Here is a 22,003-nt window from a genome sequence, read left to right as displayed (position 1 = left end):
TTAAAAGGTAGGTTACTTCTTGCTTATGTTATGTTGTAATATCCAAGTAATGAAAAAAATGCTTTATTATCTACAACTATATTGCAAAAAAAAACTTCTTATATTAACCAGAAGTCAGTATTACGTTTTCATTGAGGCAAAACGAAGCGGAGCACAATACGCGAATTCTTATCCTTGCTCTTACGTTTGGTTGTTTTAATAGAACAATATTGTTTCAGGTATGAAAGTAAAGGTAATGTAGAAGATAGTAAAAATAATGTAGAAGAGCATTATTGTGAATATGGTTTTGAGGATGTTGAAACACATATTTAAAATTGTTCTTAAATTCCACTGTTTTATTTTTTTTAATTATTTGTTTATAAATTAATTAATAAACAATGTTCAAACTTTAACCTCTATTAATATTTCCTTATTCCTAGAATCTGTCACTGTATTTTTTGAAAAATATTGTACACAATAATTATTTTAAAAGTTTTTTTACGTTTACGAAATGGAGTCGTAGGTATTAGAGGCAAAGTTCAAAATTGTTTAATCTTTAGGAGTATTTTTGCAGTAGTAAGTGTTTACGTTATTAGTATCTATTCATATTGCGTCACACTTAATATAGTATGGATAAACATCGTGAAATGAAAAAAATAATTCCACGTCTAAACTGTTGACGTATCTTAATTATTTTTTTTAGGTATGAGTTTGAAATATTTTTCCTTATATGCTGCCGCCGTAAAATGAGCGCATAATTCCATATACAACTTTCTTGTTGAATTATTTTTAAACTTCAGTAAATAAATAAATAAATAATAAATTTGTCTGTTTAAATGTGTTAGTTAGAGTACGGTCTACACATTATTAATATTGTCTTTTTCAGAACAAAAAAATAAGAGATTTTAAAAAGAATATAGAAAATATACAAGATTTACTTAGATCCAATGAAAATAAATTTCGTACGATCGATGCTAACTTATTGAGGATGGAAGAACAGAATAAAAGTAGAGAACACAATTTGAACAATCTGGAGGCCGAACTGGAAAAGCTTAGAGAGGATAGAAATGCGTTCGTGAATAATTATGGAGATGGTAATACTCTCAGTAATTCTTTTTTTTTCACATTCATGTTGTAATCCACATATAGCGGAGGAGGCAGAGGAAATTTTATACTACGACACTCGCCACTTTCCTCTCAAATTTTAGGACGTGGTGTGTTGAGTGGCGTAACTAAACATCACGCTTCCCCTCGTTACAAGAGCAAGGAAATAAAGATATTAAATATTTCAGCAATCTGAATGAGAATCGAACACACAATCCTTGCGCTACAGTCTCACGCTTAAACCTGAAAAATAATTTAAATTTATTATTTTTCCCAAATAAGGCCTTCCGTGTGACCCAGGGGTACGAGAGCACAATATTTATTTAAATTTATATTTCTGTTTCTTCGCTCTGTTTTATTCCATTTGAAAAAAGTGCCCAAATTTGTATAATCGTTCCTACAGAGATACTAACAACCTAAATAATAATAACAGCACGTATAAAAATTTCGAAGTAGCTTGATGAGTAGGTATGTATTAATGGTCAGAATAGGCGGACGGCAAACGAGAGGCGCAAGTTCAAATCCCGCTCCGTTTCAATATTCATACATTTAAAGTTTATATATTTTTTTATTCCACAGAAAACACATTACAAAATAAAGTGCGAAGCAAATATCAACAAATAAGATCTAAACATACGGAAAAGAAAGAACAAGAAGATAAAAGAATGGACATTGAATATGGTTCTGTATATAAGAATGTTATTGACAATATAACTACTTATGATTCACAGTGAGTTTTGTTTTGTTTTATTTTTTTATACCTTATCTCGTAGGAGATAACCTTGTGTTGAGACTGTAAACGCGATAATTGCGAGTTCGATTTCCGCTCAGAGATTTTTTTTTTTTTATTTCTATACTAGAGTTAAGAGAAAAAGCACGGCCTTCAGATCCGCCACTCAACTCGCAACGCTTTAAAATTTTGTCTTCAAGAATGGAATGTCTTAAAACTAATTAACCCTATCTACACTATTAATGCGAGACTAAACGCGGAGATGCTTTTTTTAGTACTATTTAGTATGTTTAGTATATATATTATTTATTTAGTGTAGTGATACTAACACCGTGCTTTGTATTACCATATTGAGATAATAAAAATAAAAATCAAGTGCCTTGGCACCAGAGCGAAGAAATGAAAATGCAAATTTAAATAAATATTTCATTTCCTGGTGTGGGGATCGAACTCACAACCAATCGAGTTTATAGTCACACTTTGTGCCTCTGCACCACAACTGGCCTCAACAATAAAAATAATTTTAAATCATTATTCTTGTCCTATACCGTCCCAAGGAATTTATTTTCCATATCTATACAGATATGTATTGTAAAACTAAAAAGTCCGTTGAGTCTCGCCACTCAACACACAATGCCTCAAAAAATAAAAGTGGGGAAGTAAGTCTTTAGTGGGAATGGATTGTCCTAACACAAGGTTCCCAAATTCCCTCTGCTTACCCTGCCATGTGCGTGAAGCTAATAAAAATTACCTATTTCAGATTAAAATCACTTTGCAATCAAGACAAAAGGCGTATGGAGCTACTGAAGAAGCACTTTTATCATACTTATCAAGCTCTCGAGTGGTTCAGAAATAATAGAAATAAATTTGCACATAATGTATACGAGCCTATGTTACTTGAGGTATATAGTAATTATATTTTATTTTATATAAATATACAGGCATCCCTCGTATAACACGGTTAATTCGTACCGTGTTACATCGAAACCGTGTTATACGAAACCAGGTATACCATACTGTACACCGTGTAGTATCGAGACCTTGTCTCGTGTTATATCGAAACCGTGTTATACGAGACTTTGAAATCATACAAATAAAGGCAATGCGTACCGTGTTATATCGAAACCAAATCTTAAGGTGTAAAGTTTTATGATAGCTGAAATTTCGTTCCAAGTACTACATAAATGAAAAAGGAAGTTACCTTGATGTTTTTATTAAGAAAAATAAATTAAATTCAATTTTATGATGAAATACAAAAATTAAAAAATACAACAATAAAATATATTCAAAGACTAATAATAATAATTACATAGTATAAAACAAGTAGAAACAGCTTATTGAACGAAAAAAAAGTTCAAATTTAAAATGCATATTTTTCAAAATTGTGTTATACTAATATCATTTCTCGTATCGTGTAATATCGAAACCGTGTTATATTAGTCTCAATTCTTGGACCGTGTAATATCGAAACCGTGTTGTACAAGTACCGTGTTATACGAGGGACGCCTGTATATAATATTTATTTTTATGTTTTATTGCATATACAGCAGAATAGGCGAATAGCGTATTAAGACGCCGTTTCAATTTGCATGTTTAGTAACGGAACTCAACGCCGCGTCTTGCTATCGGTGCGAGAAAATGAAAATAGTTCCTCCTCCATCCTGCTTCGGTGTGGAAATCGAACCTAAAACCGTCCTATACTTAAAAATATAATATGTTTTAGAAAATGTATTAAAAAAAATATTTAGCGTAGGATTCAACCCTTTTTGTCGGCTTGTTTTCCGCCTACACGGTCTTAAAGTGTGGGTTCAAATGTTGCTACATTGAAATTTTCATATTGTTTCACAAATATGAATATTTTTTTATTAACTAAGGTGTTATAACTTGTGTATGTACGGACATACGTGTCTATGTATGTATAGTTTTATATTTATACTAGCGGCCCGCTCGCGGTTACAGCCGCGTGAACTATGTTATTATTAATTTCTGTCTCCATGACTACGTCCTAGTGACGTCTATGCAAAATTTGAGAATCCTAGCATTTGTAGTAACGAAGTTTCATACAAACTTTCGACCCCAAAAACAACCCCTTAAAAGTCGAATATTGCAAATTCCCGTCTTAGCGAGCACCTACGTCCTATAAGTAGCTCCTATGCAAAATTTGAGATTCCTAACACTTGTAGTTTCTGAGATTTCGTGATGAGTGAGTGACCTTTCGATTTTATATATATAGATATAAGAATGTTGAATGACTGCCTGTGGCGTCGTAGCTCCCTAATGGATAAACTATTTATGATTTTTTTTATTAGTAAAATGTCTTAATCGACAGTGTAATATGTTCAGCCGTTTGAAGATTATCAGCTTTTCCATAATTGTTTGCTTACTTTTTATGTCGAAGGCTAATTATGATTTGTATTACAACAGTTAACGTTCCCTGATGAATCGCTAGCTCCGTACCTAGAGAACACGGTGTCTAATCGCGATCTCACAGCGTTCAGTTTCGCGGACAACGATGACATGGAGTTGTTCCTGCGCGAGATGCGTGCGCTCGGCCTCAAGCGTGTTAGTGCGCTGCAAGTGGTTGGCGGGGCGGCGTTCAACACCGCGCCTGCTATAGGCGATCTACGGTATGTGTTATGGTATTGTTTTTTTAACTTCACGCTGCATTCTTTATATTGCAGGGCAGAGCAAAGTAATCCATACATATATCTCTATCTATCTATACATATAATAAGAAAGTTAAAATGGCGCGTCTGTACATTGAATATATTTACAAAATAATAAAGGGTTTAGGAACCAATTATGTACGGTGGCAGCGTAGGATCCAAAAAACCCGATTATACTTAAAAATACTTTATTAAAATTAACTTATGGTTACAAAGGTGAGACTTGCTCAAAATCGGAGACAAGAATGATTTTAGCGATTCCTGCGATTCCTGGGTTGTGTGGGAACGTAACAAACTGTAATAGAGCCCAAATCCACAAAAAATTGTGTGTCTGTTCGTTTACTTACTTGTATATTTGGACACACAAGTAAATAAACAAACAAACAGACATGCTAATCACCGGAACTACTGGACGAATTTGAAGAAAACTTTTTTGGTTGTATAGCTATTATGTATATGCTATAATTTATTTTGAAAATCTGGATACCTGATGTGAAACCTTAACACCCTGTCTAAACTATAAGAGATATATATATATATATATATATACTGCCTTGGGGAAAGGTGAACAAGATGACAAACAATTTCTACCCACATAATAAAAATGAAGATCTGGAGTGGAATGAAGGTCTGAAATGAAGACTGTGAAACCCTAGCAACCCATCTAATCTCTAAGATATATAAATATAGCGTCTTAGTTAAAGTTGATCATCATCCACAAATAAATGTCTGTCTGTTTGTTTATTTACTTGTATGTTTGGACACACAAGTAAACAAACTAACAAACAGACATGCTAATCACCGGAACTACTGGACGAATTTGAAGAAAACTTTTTTGGTTGTATAGCTATTATGTATATAATTTATATTGAAAATCTGGATACCTGATGTGAAACCTTAACACCCTGTCTAAACTATAAGAGATATATATATATATATATATATATACTAGCTTGGGGAAAGGTGAACAAGATGACAAACAATTTCTACCCACATAATAAAAATGAAGGTCTGGAGTGGAATGAAGGTCTGAAATGAAGACTGTGAAACCCTAGCAACCCATCTAATCTCTAAGATATATAAATATAGCGTCTTAGTTAAAGTTGATCATCATCCACAAATAAATGTCTGTCTGTTTGTTTATTTACTTGTATGTTTGGACACACAAGTAAACAAACTAACAAACAGACATGCTAATCACCGGAACTACTGGACGAATTTGAAGAAAACTTTTTTGGTTGTATAGCTATTATGTATATGCTATAATTTATTTTGAAAATCTGGATACCTGATGTGAAACCTTAACACCCTGTCTAAACTATAAGAGATATATATATATATATATATATATATATATATATATATATATATATATATATATATATATATACTGCCTTGGGGAAAGGTGAACAAGATGACAAACAATTTCTACCCACATAATAAAAATGAAGGTCTGGAGTGGAATGAAGGTCTGAAATGAAGACTGTGAAACCCTAGCAACCCATCTAATCTCTAAGATATATAAATATAGCGTCTTAGTTAAAGTTGATCATCATAACAAGCATTTTCTGTCGATATAATAAAAATGAAGATCTGGAGCAGCTCATTTGGAACCCTAACAGCCCAGCTAAACCTTAAGAGATATGAATATAATGGCTTCAGATTAGTTGATCTGCGTAGTCATTGTTAAATGAAATAAGGATTTATAACTGGCACGTTTATACATGTACGTGTACTCCACTACTGTACGGTTTCGGAACTTCCTATCACGCACCACGCAATGAGGTCTTAGTGAGGAACAATATGTCTTTTACACTAGTTTTCCAGGTTCCAATCACTAACTATCAATTTAATTTGCAGGCATCTAGGCTTCACACAGTATATATCAGACACATTTGAAGCGCCTGCCGACATCAAGCAATACCTGTGTGATAATTACAACGTTCACAAGATACCTATAGGCAATGCGCACACTTCGGCCAATATGGAGCACGTGCCGACCAATATTACCGTGTTTTTTACCGGTGAGTACCGAGTATTCATTTTAGGGGACTTTATTAAGGTCCCGTACTTCATAAGAACGAAACTTCTGTAGGATCACTTTATTATCCTCCTGTCGTGATTATTTATCTCGAGACTAAATCTACTCCCATTTGACTGATTTTTTATTAAATTTAGTTGGATTAAAAATTTATTTGGGTTTTAATTACTATACAAAAACAATCCATCAAAACAATCCTACGTCCAAACTGTTGAGGTACCTTGATTCATTTTTTTAGCTCTGGGTTTGAAATATTTTATATTTTATAGGGTATATGCAGTTTCAGTAAAAGAAGCGCTGCCTCTTCCACCCTGTATATATACGGAATTTGTTTTCTTTGTTTTTAATAAAAGAAAAAAAAAGTTAATACTTTACGCATTTCTCGCATAAAGCAGGATAGAAAATGTGTATTGAATGGCGGAACCTAACGCCACGCTTTAGATTGAATACAACAAAAATAATGTACACATTGTCCAATTGCGCTGTGGGGCCGTTTTAATATAAAGAAGATGGATTTTTTGTTTTTTTTATTTCCTGGCTTTGATAACGAATTAAAGCGTGGCGTTGACTTCCACTGAACACCCGCTCGCGTCTAGAATTCGGCAAAAAGTAAGGAACGTCTTAATGAATTTGCAAAGAGCAACTGTTGAGTTTCTTGCCGGCTCTTCTCAGCAGAACTGCCTTCCGAACCGGTGGTAGCTTTTTGTTCATATGTTTATTCGACGATTCAAAAGTGCTTATAATAATTGCCTATTTGAATAAATAATATTTTGAATTTTAATGGGAATGGAGTGTAAGAAGCTAAAAAAGTTATTTCTAATTTGTTTATTCCTTTCCTCTTATAGATAAATACAGAGTGCATGTAAAAAAATCTGTGTACAGTAATAAAAGCTCTAAGAATATAACAGAATTCGGACCAGCACGTTTACTTGGAAGCAATCACAAACAAATACGTGAAGTACAAAATACGTAAGTATTTTATGTTGTTAAATACTATCGACCCACTAGTTGCTTGGCCCGCTTAAACTTGTTGTTATATTATAGCCAAATTATACAAAATGTTTACAAATTGTAGCCTGTGGGTTATTCTAATGTATAAGCTATATTTAGACACTGAAAGTTGATAATCACTTACTCACACTAATACCCTTTATTCTAAAAATATTGCGTGTTTAGTTGCGTTACTCAACGCCAAGTTTTGTCTTTATTTTTATTAATCATAAAAGTAAAAGAAAAAAAAACAATCCCAATTAGGACTAACATTGGGTATCCTATTCTTCAACTAACTAAAACGTTAAAAGGAATCCTGTAAAATGTTATTTGCCCAACTGTTATTTCTAATGCAGTATTGGGATTGAAAATTTTCTTTTTAGTGTTATGCAATCCGTTTTTTTTGTTTTTATTAAAATTTTAACTATTTCTAGCTTATCGTACTGGACGACTGAAAAAGATAAAATTATGATAAAAGTAGCGGAAATAAAGGACAGGGAACAAAACATAATGGAAGAAATTAATGCTTTGGAAAGTTCTAAGAATAGCATAGACATTTATATTGAAAAGGTTGGTTTTTTAATACTTCCTTAATAAAAGTAATATAATTTTAACTTAATAATAATAGTATACTTTTCCAGACTTGATAAAATAATTAATAATTCAGAAAACTCTAAAAGTAAATCATAAAAACTTTAATAATTATCTAAGTTTATACTGCCTTATTTTAATACTTATGGTAACTACACAATTATTTTTCTTTGGCATTCTGATAACATTATAATAAAAGACAATAACCATAAATTGAAAATTTTCAGTCAATTCCATAAAATAATTAGCAATTGTAGCAATTTTGTTTGTAATGACAACAATCAGTTAAAATGTTATTATATGTATAGAATTTTTATTTTATTTTTATAGCTAAAAAAGATCAACAGAGCGATTAAGGATCGTACCAGGATCGTGCAGGAAGAAAGAGAGGCAAGAACTATAGATATGGAAGCGGAACGTGTTAAAGCGAAACGACAACAGGCGGAAGTGGCGCGTCGCCTCGTGGCGGAACATCCCGAGTTGATACGAGCGATGACGAAGTTGCATGCCATTGCTATATATCGTAACGCTCTTCTGGTAAGCTATGATGTCCTGGTACTTGGTATTCAGACCATGGACTGGCCGCCGCTCAGCTCTGATCTCAATCCTATTGAACACATATGGGACATGCTAACACGCACGGTTCAGTTCAGAAATCGGGCGCCTGCACACATTGTGCGCTCGAATGGGAGTGGGAAGCTCTCCCTCAAGACTTGTTTTCATATAATTTTAATTATCCTTTGTTTTTTTTTGACTAATTAAATTTTTGTTCCTTTTGATTCGAATTTGATTAAATTCTAAATTATTGCGCAGATTTTTGAGATTATGGTATCATTTCAAAGCTTACGAAATAGATTTTCAAAATATATGAGACATTTCATTCACAATTTTCGATCAATTACAGAGTCATTGCACATTGACAAGCAAATGAAAATAATTTGAATTCCCCCGAGTTGAAATTGAACTCACAACCATCACTCATACTGTCATTGATAACTCATTTTATAAACTTATTACAGAAACGTATTATGAACTTAAAGGACATAATAGCCAAATGTGATGACGAAGTAAAAGAAATTGAAAACAATCTTAGAGAAGTTAAGGTAATTTTCTTTTTATTTTCTATGATGTTCTTAATTTTTATTTATATTTTTATATATATGCAATGTCTATAGAAGTCACTAAGATTTATTACTATGACCTTGATTGCATTTATTGTAAAAAACTAACGGAACTGTTAATAAAATAAATACCGCACTTTGTTGTATAAAATTTGGGTATTGACAATAATTTTGATATAATATTTATACCACCAAGTGGGGAACGAACTCACTTTCACTTTCACACGAATTTTACAGGAAATTTGGCAAAATGCGAAAAGGGAGAAGGAAATAATAGAACAAAAAAAAAAGGAAAAAGTAAAGCAAATAAAGATGGCGTGTCAAAATAAATTACCTATTGACTCTGATTTTCCATACAAAAGAGATTTTGAGAAATTATCATCGGATTTAAATGTATTGTTAAGACAACAATATAAGATCGATCGGGAAATGAACTCCATATCCTTTGATCGAGAGGTAACGTAACAAGTTTTTTTACACTGCACATAGCAGGATACACAGAGGGAATCTGAATGGATAACCTAATAAATAATACGACACTCCGTTTCTCATTATAATGAACTTCCGTTCCTCACTTTCCGGTGAATTCTTGAAGCCTTGAGTGTTGAGCGGCGGAATTCAACGCCGTACTAGCGCTATGCTTCGTTACCAGAGCGAGAAATTAAAATAATAAATGATTCATTCCCACGAATAGTAATCGAAACTACAACCGTCGCTTTTATAGTCTCACGCTTGTGCCAGTGTGCTCCGACGGCATCATATTTTTTTAATATCTTATCTCTTTTAAATATTACAGCTAGTTAAAAACTATATGGAAAGGGAAAGAAAAAAAATCGAATTGAGAACAACTATAGAAAGCATGAACACCGAAATACAAGAATTAAATGGTGAAATTGAAAGAATAAAGTAAATATTATCTTTTTTTATTTACTTGTAAAATTTTTAATGTAGCAGGATTTGAATCTGCACATCTTGTTTAATACCGTCCAAGCGCTCTGAAAGTTAAACCATACGTTCTTGTCGAGCTACTCCGATATTCTTATGCTTTGCGACTTGTTATTTTTTATTCACTTTGGCTTCACCTGTATTCTGCAAGTAGTATAGTAATCATGGGTAAACTAGTGTTAAGACACTCCGTTTTCCACATGTTTTTCGAGATATTGCACGTTGAGTGTCAAGTTCGACGCTGCGCTTTATCTCGTTAATATGTCACGGAAATGGAAATAATTTATTCCCCCGAGTGGGAATCGAACCCATAACCTGTCTGTTTACAGACTATAAATTTAATGAAAATATAAGTGGAATCTATATGTTTATTACTAGCGTAGGGTATTTTGTGAAAGAAATAATATATATTTGTATCTAAAAAAAATGTTATTAAAACTTATTTTTTTATTATTTCCTCATTAGACCAGACTGGGTAAATAATTTGAGAAATGTAGTGGAGATTATAAATCGACGTTTTTGTGCCATAGTCCACGAGCTGCGATTCACCGGAGAAGTGTTGCTCGATATTGGTGATAATGTAAGTATTTCTAATTAGATATTTATTGCCTTAACATAAAGTTGCCTCTTCCTCCCCTGCCATATGCAGGATATTGTGCAAGCTAAAAAAAAATGTAAAATACTGTATCGTCTGACAGAACATACGATTCAATTCAAATTCAAAATATTCTTTATTCAAATAAACTATTGTAAGCACTTTCGAATCATCGAAAATTTCTTCGGTCCTACGACACAGAAACTGAAACCCAGTTTCTCTGCACCTTCATCCATAAACAAGGCTATGGGTATTAGTTTAAGACAAGGAGAAGTGATATGTTCCTTACACTTATACAGAAAGCGTTCGGTCGTTGTTAGTTCAGCCGTTGATTGTACAGGTATTGGCTTTTAGGTAAGTGGGAAAGAGGACTTAACATCCTTAGTTACATTTTTTGCTGCTATCTTAGTACCGCTTCCTAGCCAAGGCTATCTAAAAGATATCCTCTAAGAAGAAATAAACTTCTATCGACAGTGTACTTCTAACGATCTAATCAGCGATAGTGTTTTAACTAGTTTCCCTTTGCACACTCCTGCTATATGCGAAATAGACTGAATCAAAGAAAACTATCAAAAAATATGGTATTTACCAGGTCTTTGAGTACCCTGAATGTGTTTGCTCTAGTACTTGTGGGTCCTTTAGTGTGTTTGCTCTAATACTTCTTCTTTCACGTTCTTGAGTACCCAAAGTGTGTTTGCTATTGAACTTCTGCGTCCATACTCAGGGTACTCAGTATCCTGAGTAGGTTTAGTCTGGTACATGTGCGTCCGTGTATTCTATTCTAGGCGGACGGAGAGGGGGAGGATGTGGCGGGGGACGTTTCTACGTACGGCATCTCGGTGGCGGTGTCGTTCCGCAGCGGCGCGCGCGTGCAGCGCCTGGATGGCGCGCGCCAATCAGGCGGGGAGCGCGCACTCGCCACCGCCTGCTACGTGCTCGCGCTGCAAGCCGCCGCAGCCGCGCCCTTCAAGTGAGTGACGACGACTATAGGGACTATGTTGACGGCAGTGACAACAGCGAAGACTGATATAGTGACAAAGATGACGACAGCTACAACAGTGGCTATGACAACGACGATTCCAGTAATAAAAAGTGGGCAACGGAGTGTTTTAATACTGGGTTCCTTCTGCCTACCCTGCTATATGCGGGATACAGAATTAAGTGAAAAAAATCACTTTCCTTTTATTTTCACGTTTTAATGATTTAATAAATTTGTTCTGTCATCATTACAGATGCCTCGACGAAATCAACCAGGGCATGGACGCTACGAATGAAAGGAATTTAATAAGCTTATTAATACATGAGGCAACGGAATTGAACCCATGTCAATATTTCCTCCTTTCGCCTAAAGTAAGAGACTGTTGTTATTATGTTAATATCATTTTATTATTTATTTCTATGCTACTTTATTTAATTTTTATTTTTAACCATTAACTTAAAAATGCGAATATTGTTTATGACTAATACGTACAATGTCTTTAAAATATATGAAGATACAAGTGACCCGCTTCCCTCCTTAAGGCTAGGCTTCCCTCGCTTAAAGTTGTTATATTACAGCCAAATTATACAGAATGATTACATAAATTGTAGTGTCTTAATTGTTGTACATAATCTTAATCCGTTCAGTAGTTTTTGCGTGAAAGTGCAACAAACATCCGTGGTTACAAACTTTCATAATTATAATACTACTAGTAGGATAGAATAAAATTTTATTATTTAATTTTTCAGCTTCTCAAGAATTTGGAGTACAATGATAAAGTAAAAGTGCACGTAGTTATGAACGGAAAGTCCAACGTTTCGTCCAAAGAATGGAAAATAGATGAATTCTTAAAGAGAGCTAGACTATTACAACATTAATTATTGTGAGGTAATTTCTAACTTTTTTTTATAAAACGTTTAAAAATTATATAAACGTGGAATAACACTTGAAAATTGAACCTAGTGTTAAGACATTCCGTTCCCCATTTTTCGCCGAAATCTGGAGGCATTGCGTGTTGAGTTAAGTGTGTCTTGACACTACGTTCCCAGGTTTCCTCTGCCTATCCTGTACGCTGTATCTTGCGCATAGTGGGATACAGCGTAATGCAAAAAAATCTAAATGTTTACGTTAACGATTCTTTATTAGCGTTAGAAAGATTACCTGATCTATTTTTGTATGAATATAAGTTAAATTATAGTCATTTATGTATAAAAATAACCTGTATATATAATAAGATTGTGCCTTATCTTAAAATAATCTAATATTTGATATTAGCCAGTTGACTATAAGATTTTTTTTCTGTATCATTGACATGTTCACCATAAAATAAAAAAAACTTTGTTTTAATCGGTATTAAGGTTTAGGTTTTATAACCATGTTCACCAATTCGTCACGTCTATCGACTTATATTATTTTTGTAAGTTTTTTAATTGATAGACATCTTGATTAGGTATTTTGAGTAAAAGAAATAGGAGATAAAAATATTAAAAATGTAAATAAAAAACATAATTGATACAATCATGTTTTCTATAAAATTTAACTTTAAGTTTAGATTTAATATTAGTATTTTCTTACACAAAAATAATGCTTTAAATTATGCGAACAAATATTTTATTATTACTTGTGAAGTGCACAAAAATTTGAAACTTTTTAAACAAACTGATTTGTAACTGCGGCCTCGCCCGCTTAATACAATTGATATATGTAATTAAGAATTGCCCATGACTGACCGCAGGTATAGTTGTATTGACACAATTAAAGTGATTTAAATTTAAAGCCTATACTTTTTTTCGACAAATGGACTAACATCCTAAAAATTATATTTGAACTTGATCCAGTAGTTCCTGAGATTTACGCGTGAACCAAACAAAGTTTTCACACATTATAACATTGATATAGATATGTAGGTAACAGTGGCGTAGCTAGGGGGGTGCGAGCGGTGCGGTCGCACCGGGCATCAACAGGAAAAGGGCATCAAAGTCGACGATTAATGTGTTTTTTCTTTGTAAGCATTGGAATTAGTACTGTTAAATGTTTAAGGTGTTTGTATTTGTTGTTCTACCTCCAATATGGTGTTAAACGATTTTTGCTTTGTATTGATAAATGATTTAGGATTACATTTTGGACATTTTTATCATTAGTATGAAAGTGATGTAACTCAAAACTTACAATTTCAGATATCATATTAGTATATCATAGGGCCGTCGTGACGCAGCGACAGTGTGCGATGGGTTCGATTCCCACTTGGGGTAATGAATTATTTTCATTTCCCCGCTCTGGTAACATGACAAAGCGCGACGTTGAGTTCCCCTACTCAGCATACAGTGTTTTCTAAACTAAGGAGACTAAAATAGCTTTTACTTGTTTTTACTAAAATGTAAAGAGTACGATAAAAGTTATGAAAACTTAGAGTTACGTCACTTTAATTGATAAATATGTATATTGTTTTATTCAATTTAAGTATTGTCTGTTATTGTATGTATTATTTACGTTTTTTAGATAACGTATATAAATTTAAAGTAGCGATATTTGAACCGCGCCTTTTAGAAACTCCGCTCAGTTTTTATACGTTCTCTAAAGTGTTATTTTCTTAAATGTGGAATAACATTTTAAAAAACTGCTTTTGATATGTATTAATTGTTTATACATCTAAAGGACCTATGGGGTCAAATAGTATAGTATTCAATATTAACAACTTAATGTTCTTATTATGTTTATTTAAAATATATATTTTAGGATATTATACATAAACATTAAACGTATTATATGAGATTAATTACGTTAAGTATAATAAAAAATGACAAATTAAGAATTAAGGGTCAAAATTATTATTTACTTTTAATATTAATTAATGTAGACGTACTGTTGAGTACTTGAGGCCGTCGTGGCGCAGCGACACAAGGGTGTGACTGTAACGCGACGGTTGTGGCTTCGATCCCTACTCCAGGATATGAAATATTTATTTACGTTTATATTTCCATTTCTTCGCTCTGGTGTCGAGACAAAGCGCGGCGTTGAGTTCTGCCACTCAACACGCAATGCCTCCAGCATTCGGCAGATAGTGGAGAACGGAGTGTCTTAACATTAGGTTCCTTCTGCCTACCCTGCCGTGTGCGGGATACAGCGTGAAGCTGATATTTTTTGTATTCTTAACGCAACTTTATGTATTTTACTAGGTATTAGTAATAAAAAGTTGTAATTGTATTTTTGTATTAACTGTTCATGTGAGGCAAATAAATGTTTTTGTTTTGTAATATATGTTTTTTTATGCTCTCTCTCATTTTTAGTAATATTTATAACAATAATTTATAATGCACCTATGTATATTTTATTAATATTTATTATACATTAAGTTAGCAATGATTGTGGGGTCCAATCGCAGGAGAATGATATTATTTAAAATTACTAAATACGACATGACTATTTAATTTTTTTTAAAACGATATTGGGCTTTGGATTTTTGTAATTTACAGCCAATGATTAAAAACAGAATCCTTTTTCTTTCTTTCGGCGGTTCTTGCTTCTTAAGCCCTAATGCAAAAAGTTTTTATTTTTTTTTAATTTATTTTTATTTTGAATGGTTCTTAAATTATAAATGGTTCTCCAATTTTAAAAATAAAATTTAATTTAGTTTTCTATATAATTTATAATTGTTTATACATAACATAAGGCAGTGCTCTATTTCGTTTTAATTGGGTTACGAATATATTAAAAAAGCGTGTTTTTATTTTAAAAACGTTCAAAAGAACGCCTTAATTATTATTAAATTCTAAACATAGTTCATATAAATATTAGCTCAACGTAGTTTAGACATTTTGCCAAACTGATTTGATTTACGCTTTTATAAGATAAATTTTGCCATGCTTATTGCAAAACGACAGCTTCACCTCTTCAACACGTAAATTATTACTCCAATTGCACCCCTTTCCCTGTCCATTGCTCGTCAAACTTCACATTGCATTCTAAATCTCTTAATGCAGATTTTATATCGAAACCGAAATCTTTGCCGAATTTCTCATAAGCCTTGTATAGTACTGGTTCGATTCCAAGCTCGTGGAATTTTGTATTATGTTCGCGGCATCTTGCCACCATATTGCGAATTGCCCAACAACCATTTTTCTGTAATAGTGGGAAAAAAAAATATTGTAAGTTTATGATACGTTACGGGTTTGAGTGTCATATATAAATATTTATTTTACAAAATTTAACTTTGTAGGTATTTATATTTTTATTACTAAAAGTTTGACTTAAATGAAATAATAATAGTATTAATTCTTATTCAATAATCGGAATGTAAGTATATCCATTTTGGAGCTTAAACAACAACAATATTTGTTTTATTACTTTCGATAATTATTTTTAGACTTTATAGAATAATAATTTAGACAACACAAAGATTTTTTCAATTTGAACCAGTAGTTTGTGAGCGCGTTTTACCAAACAAACGCTTCAGCTTTACAAATACATACATATAGATGTCTTACCTGTACACTAGCGTTGTCCGCATGAACAGTCATACACTCGACAATGACCTCTATGACGCCGTTCTCCAAGAACATTTTCCCGTGACTCACTTCGCGTAGACTCAACGCCGATATACATTTTAGTAATAGAGACGTCGCTACCGAATTACTCTGAAATTTTAATTATATATTAGTAACCCGTAGTACTCGTTTTTTTTAGCTTCACGCTGTATCCCGCAAATAGAAGATAGGCAGAGAGAACATGGGAACCTAGTGTTGAAACACCACGTGTCCTACTTCCATACTTAACACACAATTCCCATTCGGAAAAATAGATTGTATCAGAGTGTTTTTGTCAGCACCGCTTTAAATGTAACCACAGTTCCGTCACACAACACGCAATGTCTTAAGAATTCAGCGATGGTGGGGAACGGAAAATAAAAATAAACATAAAACTAGATATATGATTTGAACCCATAGCCATTATGTTCAGTCAAATATATCATAATCAAGAAAATATTTCTTTCGGTAATGGTTACTTAGCTCATTGCATCTATTATAATTAAATATTATTAAACTTACGGAATGTCTTTTCAGTAAAGCAATTATTATAGGTACAATACCAGCTTTGACTAATTGCCTTTTAACATCGTCATTTCCTGCCAAAGCTGTAATTCTGGAAAATATTAAAAAAACACATAAATATTAGTTGTGTTTTAAAAAAATATTAAGATTATTGGTATTTTTCCAACCAATTATTTATTTTCTGTTTTCATTTTGAATGGCGGAACTTAACGCTGAACATTGACCAATCATGAAAAATATATATTATATATATAAGAACAAAACATAACATAAACATAATATAAGAACCAAAAACCATCATGGTTTAACGATACATAGGTATAACGTACCAATTACGCTCTAAGCCCTTATGCCATTCATTTATTTTATTTATACGTTGCTACAACAAATCACCATGGAAATCATCATTTGGTCAATTTTTTCTAGCAACGTTTCCACGAGTCTCAAGTTTCGATAAAAAAATGGCTTCAAACCAAAACGGCGATTATTTGTCTTTTGGCGACAAAAACTTCGGCCTAACAACATTACAAAATTGGGATAATCATAATAAACGTGTGCTGAAAGGAGACATCATTGGTACCACTGATAAAAACGCTAGCATCACAAAAAATTGCATTGTAAAAGTAAATCAGAGTTCGTGTAATAATTTCAGCGCTAGCACTGACCAGCTTAAGCATCGAACTCGTCACATAAATTATTGGAAATGCGAACTAGAACGAGCCATACGAGATATTGACGCTGAAATATCTATATTAGAAGCTTTACGACAACAGCTGAAAAATGCTATGGATACGCTTAAAATACCAGAATATATAACAGAAGAGTGTCTCCATGTAAGAACCAATAGGATGCAGTCCGATATGGTATACGATGATCCTCAACACGATTTGTTCAACGAATCAGTTTTAATCGATAATATAAAACGTTTGCATCGAGATCTCTTACGAGATATCGAAAATCAGATGAAGATGAACGTATCAGCAAAAAATGGCCTAGAATCTGATTGGAGCAATAAATATATAGCTTTTAAATATGAAAGTCACAATTCTGATTTAGAAACCAAATCCGAAAATGTAAAAGACTCGGCAGGTGCAACCAGACTCTCAGAAGGTCAGTCGAACGTTCAATCTTGGGAGAACTATACTGTAAATTCTTTAGACCAGTTCAAAACTGCTATAGATCGATCGAAGGCATTACGAGAAAAAGTCGAAGTCGTCTTGATAAACTCAGCGCGAGATCTCCGTTCCCAGGACGTTATAGTGAACAAGTCATTGAGCGAGCGCATCGCACGAACTGAGCAAGTTAAAAAGGAATTGGAAAATCAGTTAAATTTAACCTTAGTTAAAATAACCGAAACTGAGAATATACTACAAACATTGCACGAGGAAATTTTGAAAGTATCTCAAAGAATTCAAGTGGCACAGACAAGATTGAATGTGAAGAACATTCGACCTAATGTGGAGAACTGTCGAGAAGGATCTTTAATGGAGTTGATAGAAGAAGTAAGAGATCTAAACAACAATATGAGTATATTGCAGATGAGGTCGGTAGAAACGGAGAAGCTACGGGCGGATTTAATACACGAACGATCGATGATTGAGAACGAAATAATGGTTAAAATGAAAACCATATACTTAGATAATGAAAGATGTTTGTTTTTGAGATCTCATTTTCAATCAGCTGAGAAATTATGTGGGTTTTAAAGTTTTAATATAAATTTGCAAAGAAGAGTTAGGTGGGCTGTGGTATGAGATCTGGCACAAGATATTATCACTAAGAACAAATAGATGAATATTGTTAAATAATAAATATCACAATAAAAGCACTTATGCAATCTTTTGTTTTATTCTAATTTGTTCGAAATGTGTTAGTTTGTTTTATTGGGATTGCAATAATTTATCTTTATATAAGTAAATAAATATATTATAAATAACTAATAACTATAAATATATAGTTTAAGTTAATAGCTAATATAAAACAATTAGAAATATAATGAATATCATCCTTAAACTCTTAACATTTTCCATCTCTTAGGTGTACCCTACCTCTTTTCAATGTTTTCAATTTCCTCGCTCTGATAATAAAACAAAGCATTCCCACTCAATGACTCAAAAATTAGCCAGAGCGTGATATAGGCTACCTTAATACTAAATTCTGTCTGCCTATCCTGCTATACGCGGGATACAGAATGTAGCTATAAAAAATTATAAAATACAAAACTCACAACTTAGCAGCCTGTTGCACGACCCCTACGTTATCGTAGTTATCAGTGAGCACAACGTATATGACGTCATCATGCGCGCGCGCACACAGCTCGTGGCGCACTAGTAGTGTGGATATTGTCAACATGAGCTCTGATACTAGGGGGGGTTTTGTGTTTTCTATAACAGATAAGTACTTTTTATAAACCTTTTGTGCCCTGGAGGAAATCAACACGCAAGGCCTCCAAAATTCGCCGGTAAATAAGGAACGCCCTGCTGTGTGCCTCATTTCATTTTCGACATTGTCAAAGTAAAAAAAATATAATTGCATCTGTGAAATAATAAAGTTTGTCGTAACGCATTGGTGCATGCATGCGACTGTAAGAGGGCGTTGGGGGCATTCGATACCCACTCGGGGGAATTATTAATTTGATATTTTCATAACTCCGCTTTCGTTACACGACAAATACCGGCGTTGAGACCGCCACTCAACACGCAATGGCTAGAAAATTTGTCGGAAAATATTGGCTAAATTATAAATTTGGCGGAACTTGGTGTTAAACCATTCTGTTCCCGAATGTCTTAACATCGTGTGATACAGCATGAAGCAATAAGCGTATAAGTTACAAAATAATATTATTTTTACGTTTTTTTACAGAGTCTAATACACCAAAACCTACCTCTCCACAGTTGAGTTAAATTTTCCAAAACATTCGTCCCTATGTCGCGCGCGTGCTCGTGAGCTTTGCCGAACTCCACACGGATATCATCATCTAGTGTGAACCGTCTTATAACTTGTAACGTTTCGCTTAATAACTAGAAAATATTACCAAAGACATTAATGACAGTCTAATAAATATTTCGGCTCAATCGTACATTAGGAGGTGGGTCAAATTGGAATTGCAAGAAACAGGCATACACTTAGACCCGTATTTATAAACCGCTCTCAAGTCTAAAATCGATCTTGAGATGCCGTTTTTACTCATATATTATGCATCTATAAATGAAAATGGCATCTGAAGATTGAGTGTGATTTATTAATACGGGCCTGAACCACACAGTAGTAACACGGCAAGTTAAACTAAAGATTGTAATTAAAAACAGGCAATCATTTTCATAAGTATAAATAAATACAGGTAATTAATTTTACAATCAAACAAAGTAAAAACAAAATTAGTCAACCTTGGTATTTCCTTTCTTTTGAAGCAGCACTTTTATATTGTCGCTTATGTTTTTAGCAAATAGCTTCTGTCTGTTCATTTCGTGTTTCAAACAACACACACTGATCCACTGCAAGGCTGCTATGAGTACTTCATGATTTGATACTTTATCTAAAATACTGGAAATTTAAAGATATCCTTCAGAATACTGAATGTGTAGAGACCGTAATGGCGCAGTGATATAAGCGTGTGACTGTAAGCAAAACGGTCTTGCGAACCTAAGACCGTTTTCCTCTCGATTTCCTCTCGACAGAGTTGAGAGTGATTTATAAATATGGGTGAAAGTTGTAAACTTTGATGTTAAGTCAATTATTCTTTTTATTTAGTTTTGTTATCATTGTATAATGTAATATGATAAATTATTGAATTATAAGTATTTAATAAACCAATTTTACAATAAAAAAAACATATTTAAAAATTGTCAACATACCTTTTAATAATTTCAACACCTTTCACATCAAGTAAATCTGGATTCATGTCCATTAAGGCACTTAAACTATTTAAAAGTTTTATAATAATATCAATTTTATCTTTATTGTATGATTTTAAATTTGAATCTAGTACATTTATCAATATTTCATATGCATCTTCTTTACCCGCTCTTATTCTATGAGCTATGTCTTTTTCACATTCTGCCTAAATATATGCAATATATTATTACACAAATACTTTATTGCACAAAATAGAATACAAATTTACATTAAAATAAAAAAGAGAGGCTGTTGTGGCACAGCATGTGGAGCATTATCAATAATATTTTTTTGAAAAAATGCAAGAAGCAAATACATAAATCAGAGCCTAATGTTAAGATACTCTATTTTCCACTTCTCATCCCAATTAGGTATTGTGTGGAAGAATTTAATTCTGCTTACTATATAGCAAAAAAACTATAAAACTATATTCCCCCAAAATTGAGATCCAACCCACAATCATATTTACAGTCAACATCTGACTATGCCACAATATTCTTAAAGATTGAGTTTTAAAATTAATTAGTTTTATTATATTTGCATAAAAATAAATATTAAAATGCTGTCACACCTTGAATATATCCAATTCATTCATAATAAGATTATTATCATGAGGTCCTTTGCATAGTTCTTTAAGTTTGTCGATAGATGTACTGATGAGATGATTTTCATTTGTGCTAAGTGCAAGATCTTTTATTATATTGGATAGATCCACACCCTAAAAACATTAAAAATATAATCACACAGTATTCCTGTACATACAGCAGTATATTTACAAGATATTCTGTGTCGAGTGGATCAATGTTGTTTTGTTTTCTTACCAAAGTGCGGCAAAGAAAACAAAAGACTCCTCTGAGTGAGAATTGAACTCACAACCGACGCGTTTACTGTCAGAGGCTGCCTACCCATGAGGGTCCCAAAATAAAAAATTACATAGTATTTGATATTCATAAGAAAGGTACAAGAAAAAGCTACATCACAAATTTAAAATGAATTTAAATAAAATAATTTAAATATCACACTGAAAATCTTAAAAATTATTTATTGTAAAAAATATCCAATTTACCTGTGCTTCAAATTGTGCTACAGCTTCTTTTACAGCCTCTTCAGGTGACATATCAAATTCATCAATATTTTCCTTTACAATTTCATCGTACGTCTCTTGAGTTATCACGCGAACCATTTTGGTTGTGTTTTGATAAATGAATACTGTTTCAAGTTATGTATATGTAAAAAATGTTAAATATAAAATATTTTTTGAACAGCCGGCGAGCAGAAGAAAGTTCGTATATTTACATCAGAATCAGAATTCTGACAATTTGC

The 22,003-nt window shown here is 32.9% G+C and overlaps 3 protein-coding genes across 5 annotated transcripts in view; 2 read left to right on the top strand and 1 right to left on the bottom strand.

Moving 5' to 3' along the window:
- SMC5 (structural maintenance of chromosomes 5) overlaps positions 1 to 17,546 on the top strand; it is a 25,311-nt gene extending 7,765 nt beyond the window's left edge. Inside the window, exons 7-22 of one of the 3 annotated variants that reach the window (XM_085190920.1) lie at positions 866 to 1,073; positions 1,663 to 1,813; positions 2,574 to 2,715; positions 4,238 to 4,440; positions 6,340 to 6,503; positions 7,366 to 7,489; positions 7,945 to 8,080; positions 8,432 to 8,638; positions 9,121 to 9,204; positions 9,460 to 9,678; positions 10,019 to 10,128; positions 10,633 to 10,747; positions 11,548 to 11,732; positions 11,995 to 12,112; positions 12,491 to 12,629; positions 17,442 to 17,546. In XM_085190920.1, coding sequence (XP_085047046.1) covers positions 866 to 1,073; positions 1,663 to 1,813; positions 2,574 to 2,715; positions 4,238 to 4,440; positions 6,340 to 6,503; positions 7,366 to 7,489; positions 7,945 to 8,080; positions 8,432 to 8,638; positions 9,121 to 9,204; positions 9,460 to 9,678; positions 10,019 to 10,128; positions 10,633 to 10,747; positions 11,548 to 11,732; positions 11,995 to 12,112; positions 12,491 to 12,619 — 2,295 coding nt within the window. In that variant the 3' untranslated portion in view covers positions 12,620 to 12,629; positions 17,442 to 17,546. Of the gene's footprint in view, positions 1 to 865; positions 1,074 to 1,662; positions 1,814 to 2,573; positions 2,716 to 4,237; positions 4,441 to 6,339; positions 6,504 to 7,365; positions 7,490 to 7,944; positions 8,081 to 8,431; positions 8,639 to 9,120; positions 9,205 to 9,459; positions 9,679 to 10,018; positions 10,129 to 10,632; positions 10,748 to 11,547; positions 11,733 to 11,994; positions 12,113 to 12,490; positions 14,996 to 17,215; positions 17,415 to 17,441 lie in introns of those variants that run through there. The other 2 variants (XM_085190919.1, XM_085190918.1) reach the window with 2 other exon arrangements.
- LOC146535277 (armadillo repeat-containing protein 6 homolog) lies at positions 15,346 to 22,003 on the bottom strand. The gene is made up of 9 exons (XM_085190922.1): positions 21,747 to 22,003; positions 21,252 to 21,398; positions 20,641 to 20,846; positions 20,173 to 20,329; positions 19,671 to 19,806; positions 19,014 to 19,170; positions 16,787 to 16,880; positions 16,226 to 16,375; positions 15,346 to 15,860 (listed from the first exon to the last, which is right to left on the bottom strand). Exons 1-9 carry the CDS (start codon positions 21,861 to 21,863, stop codon positions 15,648 to 15,650), a joined length of 1,377 nt encoding a protein of 458 aa, XP_085047048.1. The 5' UTR covers positions 21,864 to 22,003; the 3' UTR covers positions 15,346 to 15,647.
- On the top strand, positions 17,251 to 18,664 carry LOC146535278 (tektin-4-like). The gene has a single exon (XM_085192128.1). It carries the CDS (start codon positions 17,251 to 17,253, stop codon positions 18,490 to 18,492), a length of 1,242 nt encoding a protein of 413 aa, XP_085048254.1. The 3' UTR covers positions 18,493 to 18,664.

This window comes from Heliconius melpomene, chromosome 10 (genome assembly GCF_056956725.1).
Source record: "Heliconius melpomene rosina isolate 202511_hmr_F chromosome 10, ASM5695672v1, whole genome shotgun sequence".
Lineage (NCBI taxonomy): Eukaryota > Metazoa > Arthropoda > Insecta > Lepidoptera > Nymphalidae > Heliconius > Heliconius melpomene.
This window is presented reverse-complemented; position numbering and strand designations above follow the sequence as displayed.

Bases quoted from the DNA above. Each gene is read 5' to 3' on its own strand.
- LOC146535278 (XM_085192128.1), top strand. From the start codon at position 17,251: ATGGCTTCAAACCAAAACGGCGATTATTTGTCTTTTGGCGACAAAAAC.
- LOC146535277 (XM_085190922.1), bottom strand. From the start codon at position 21,863: ATGGTTCGCGTGATAACTCAAGAGACGTACGATGAAATTGTAAAGGAA. The intron at 19,807-20,172 runs GTTGACTAATTT...AATATTTTCTAG, and splicing joins AAAAGAAAGGAAATACCAAG to TTATTAAGCGAAACGTTACA. The intron at 19,171-19,670 runs GTAGGTTTTGGT...TATCTGTTATAG, and splicing joins TTTAACTCAACTGTGGAGAG to AAAACACAAAACCCCCCCTA.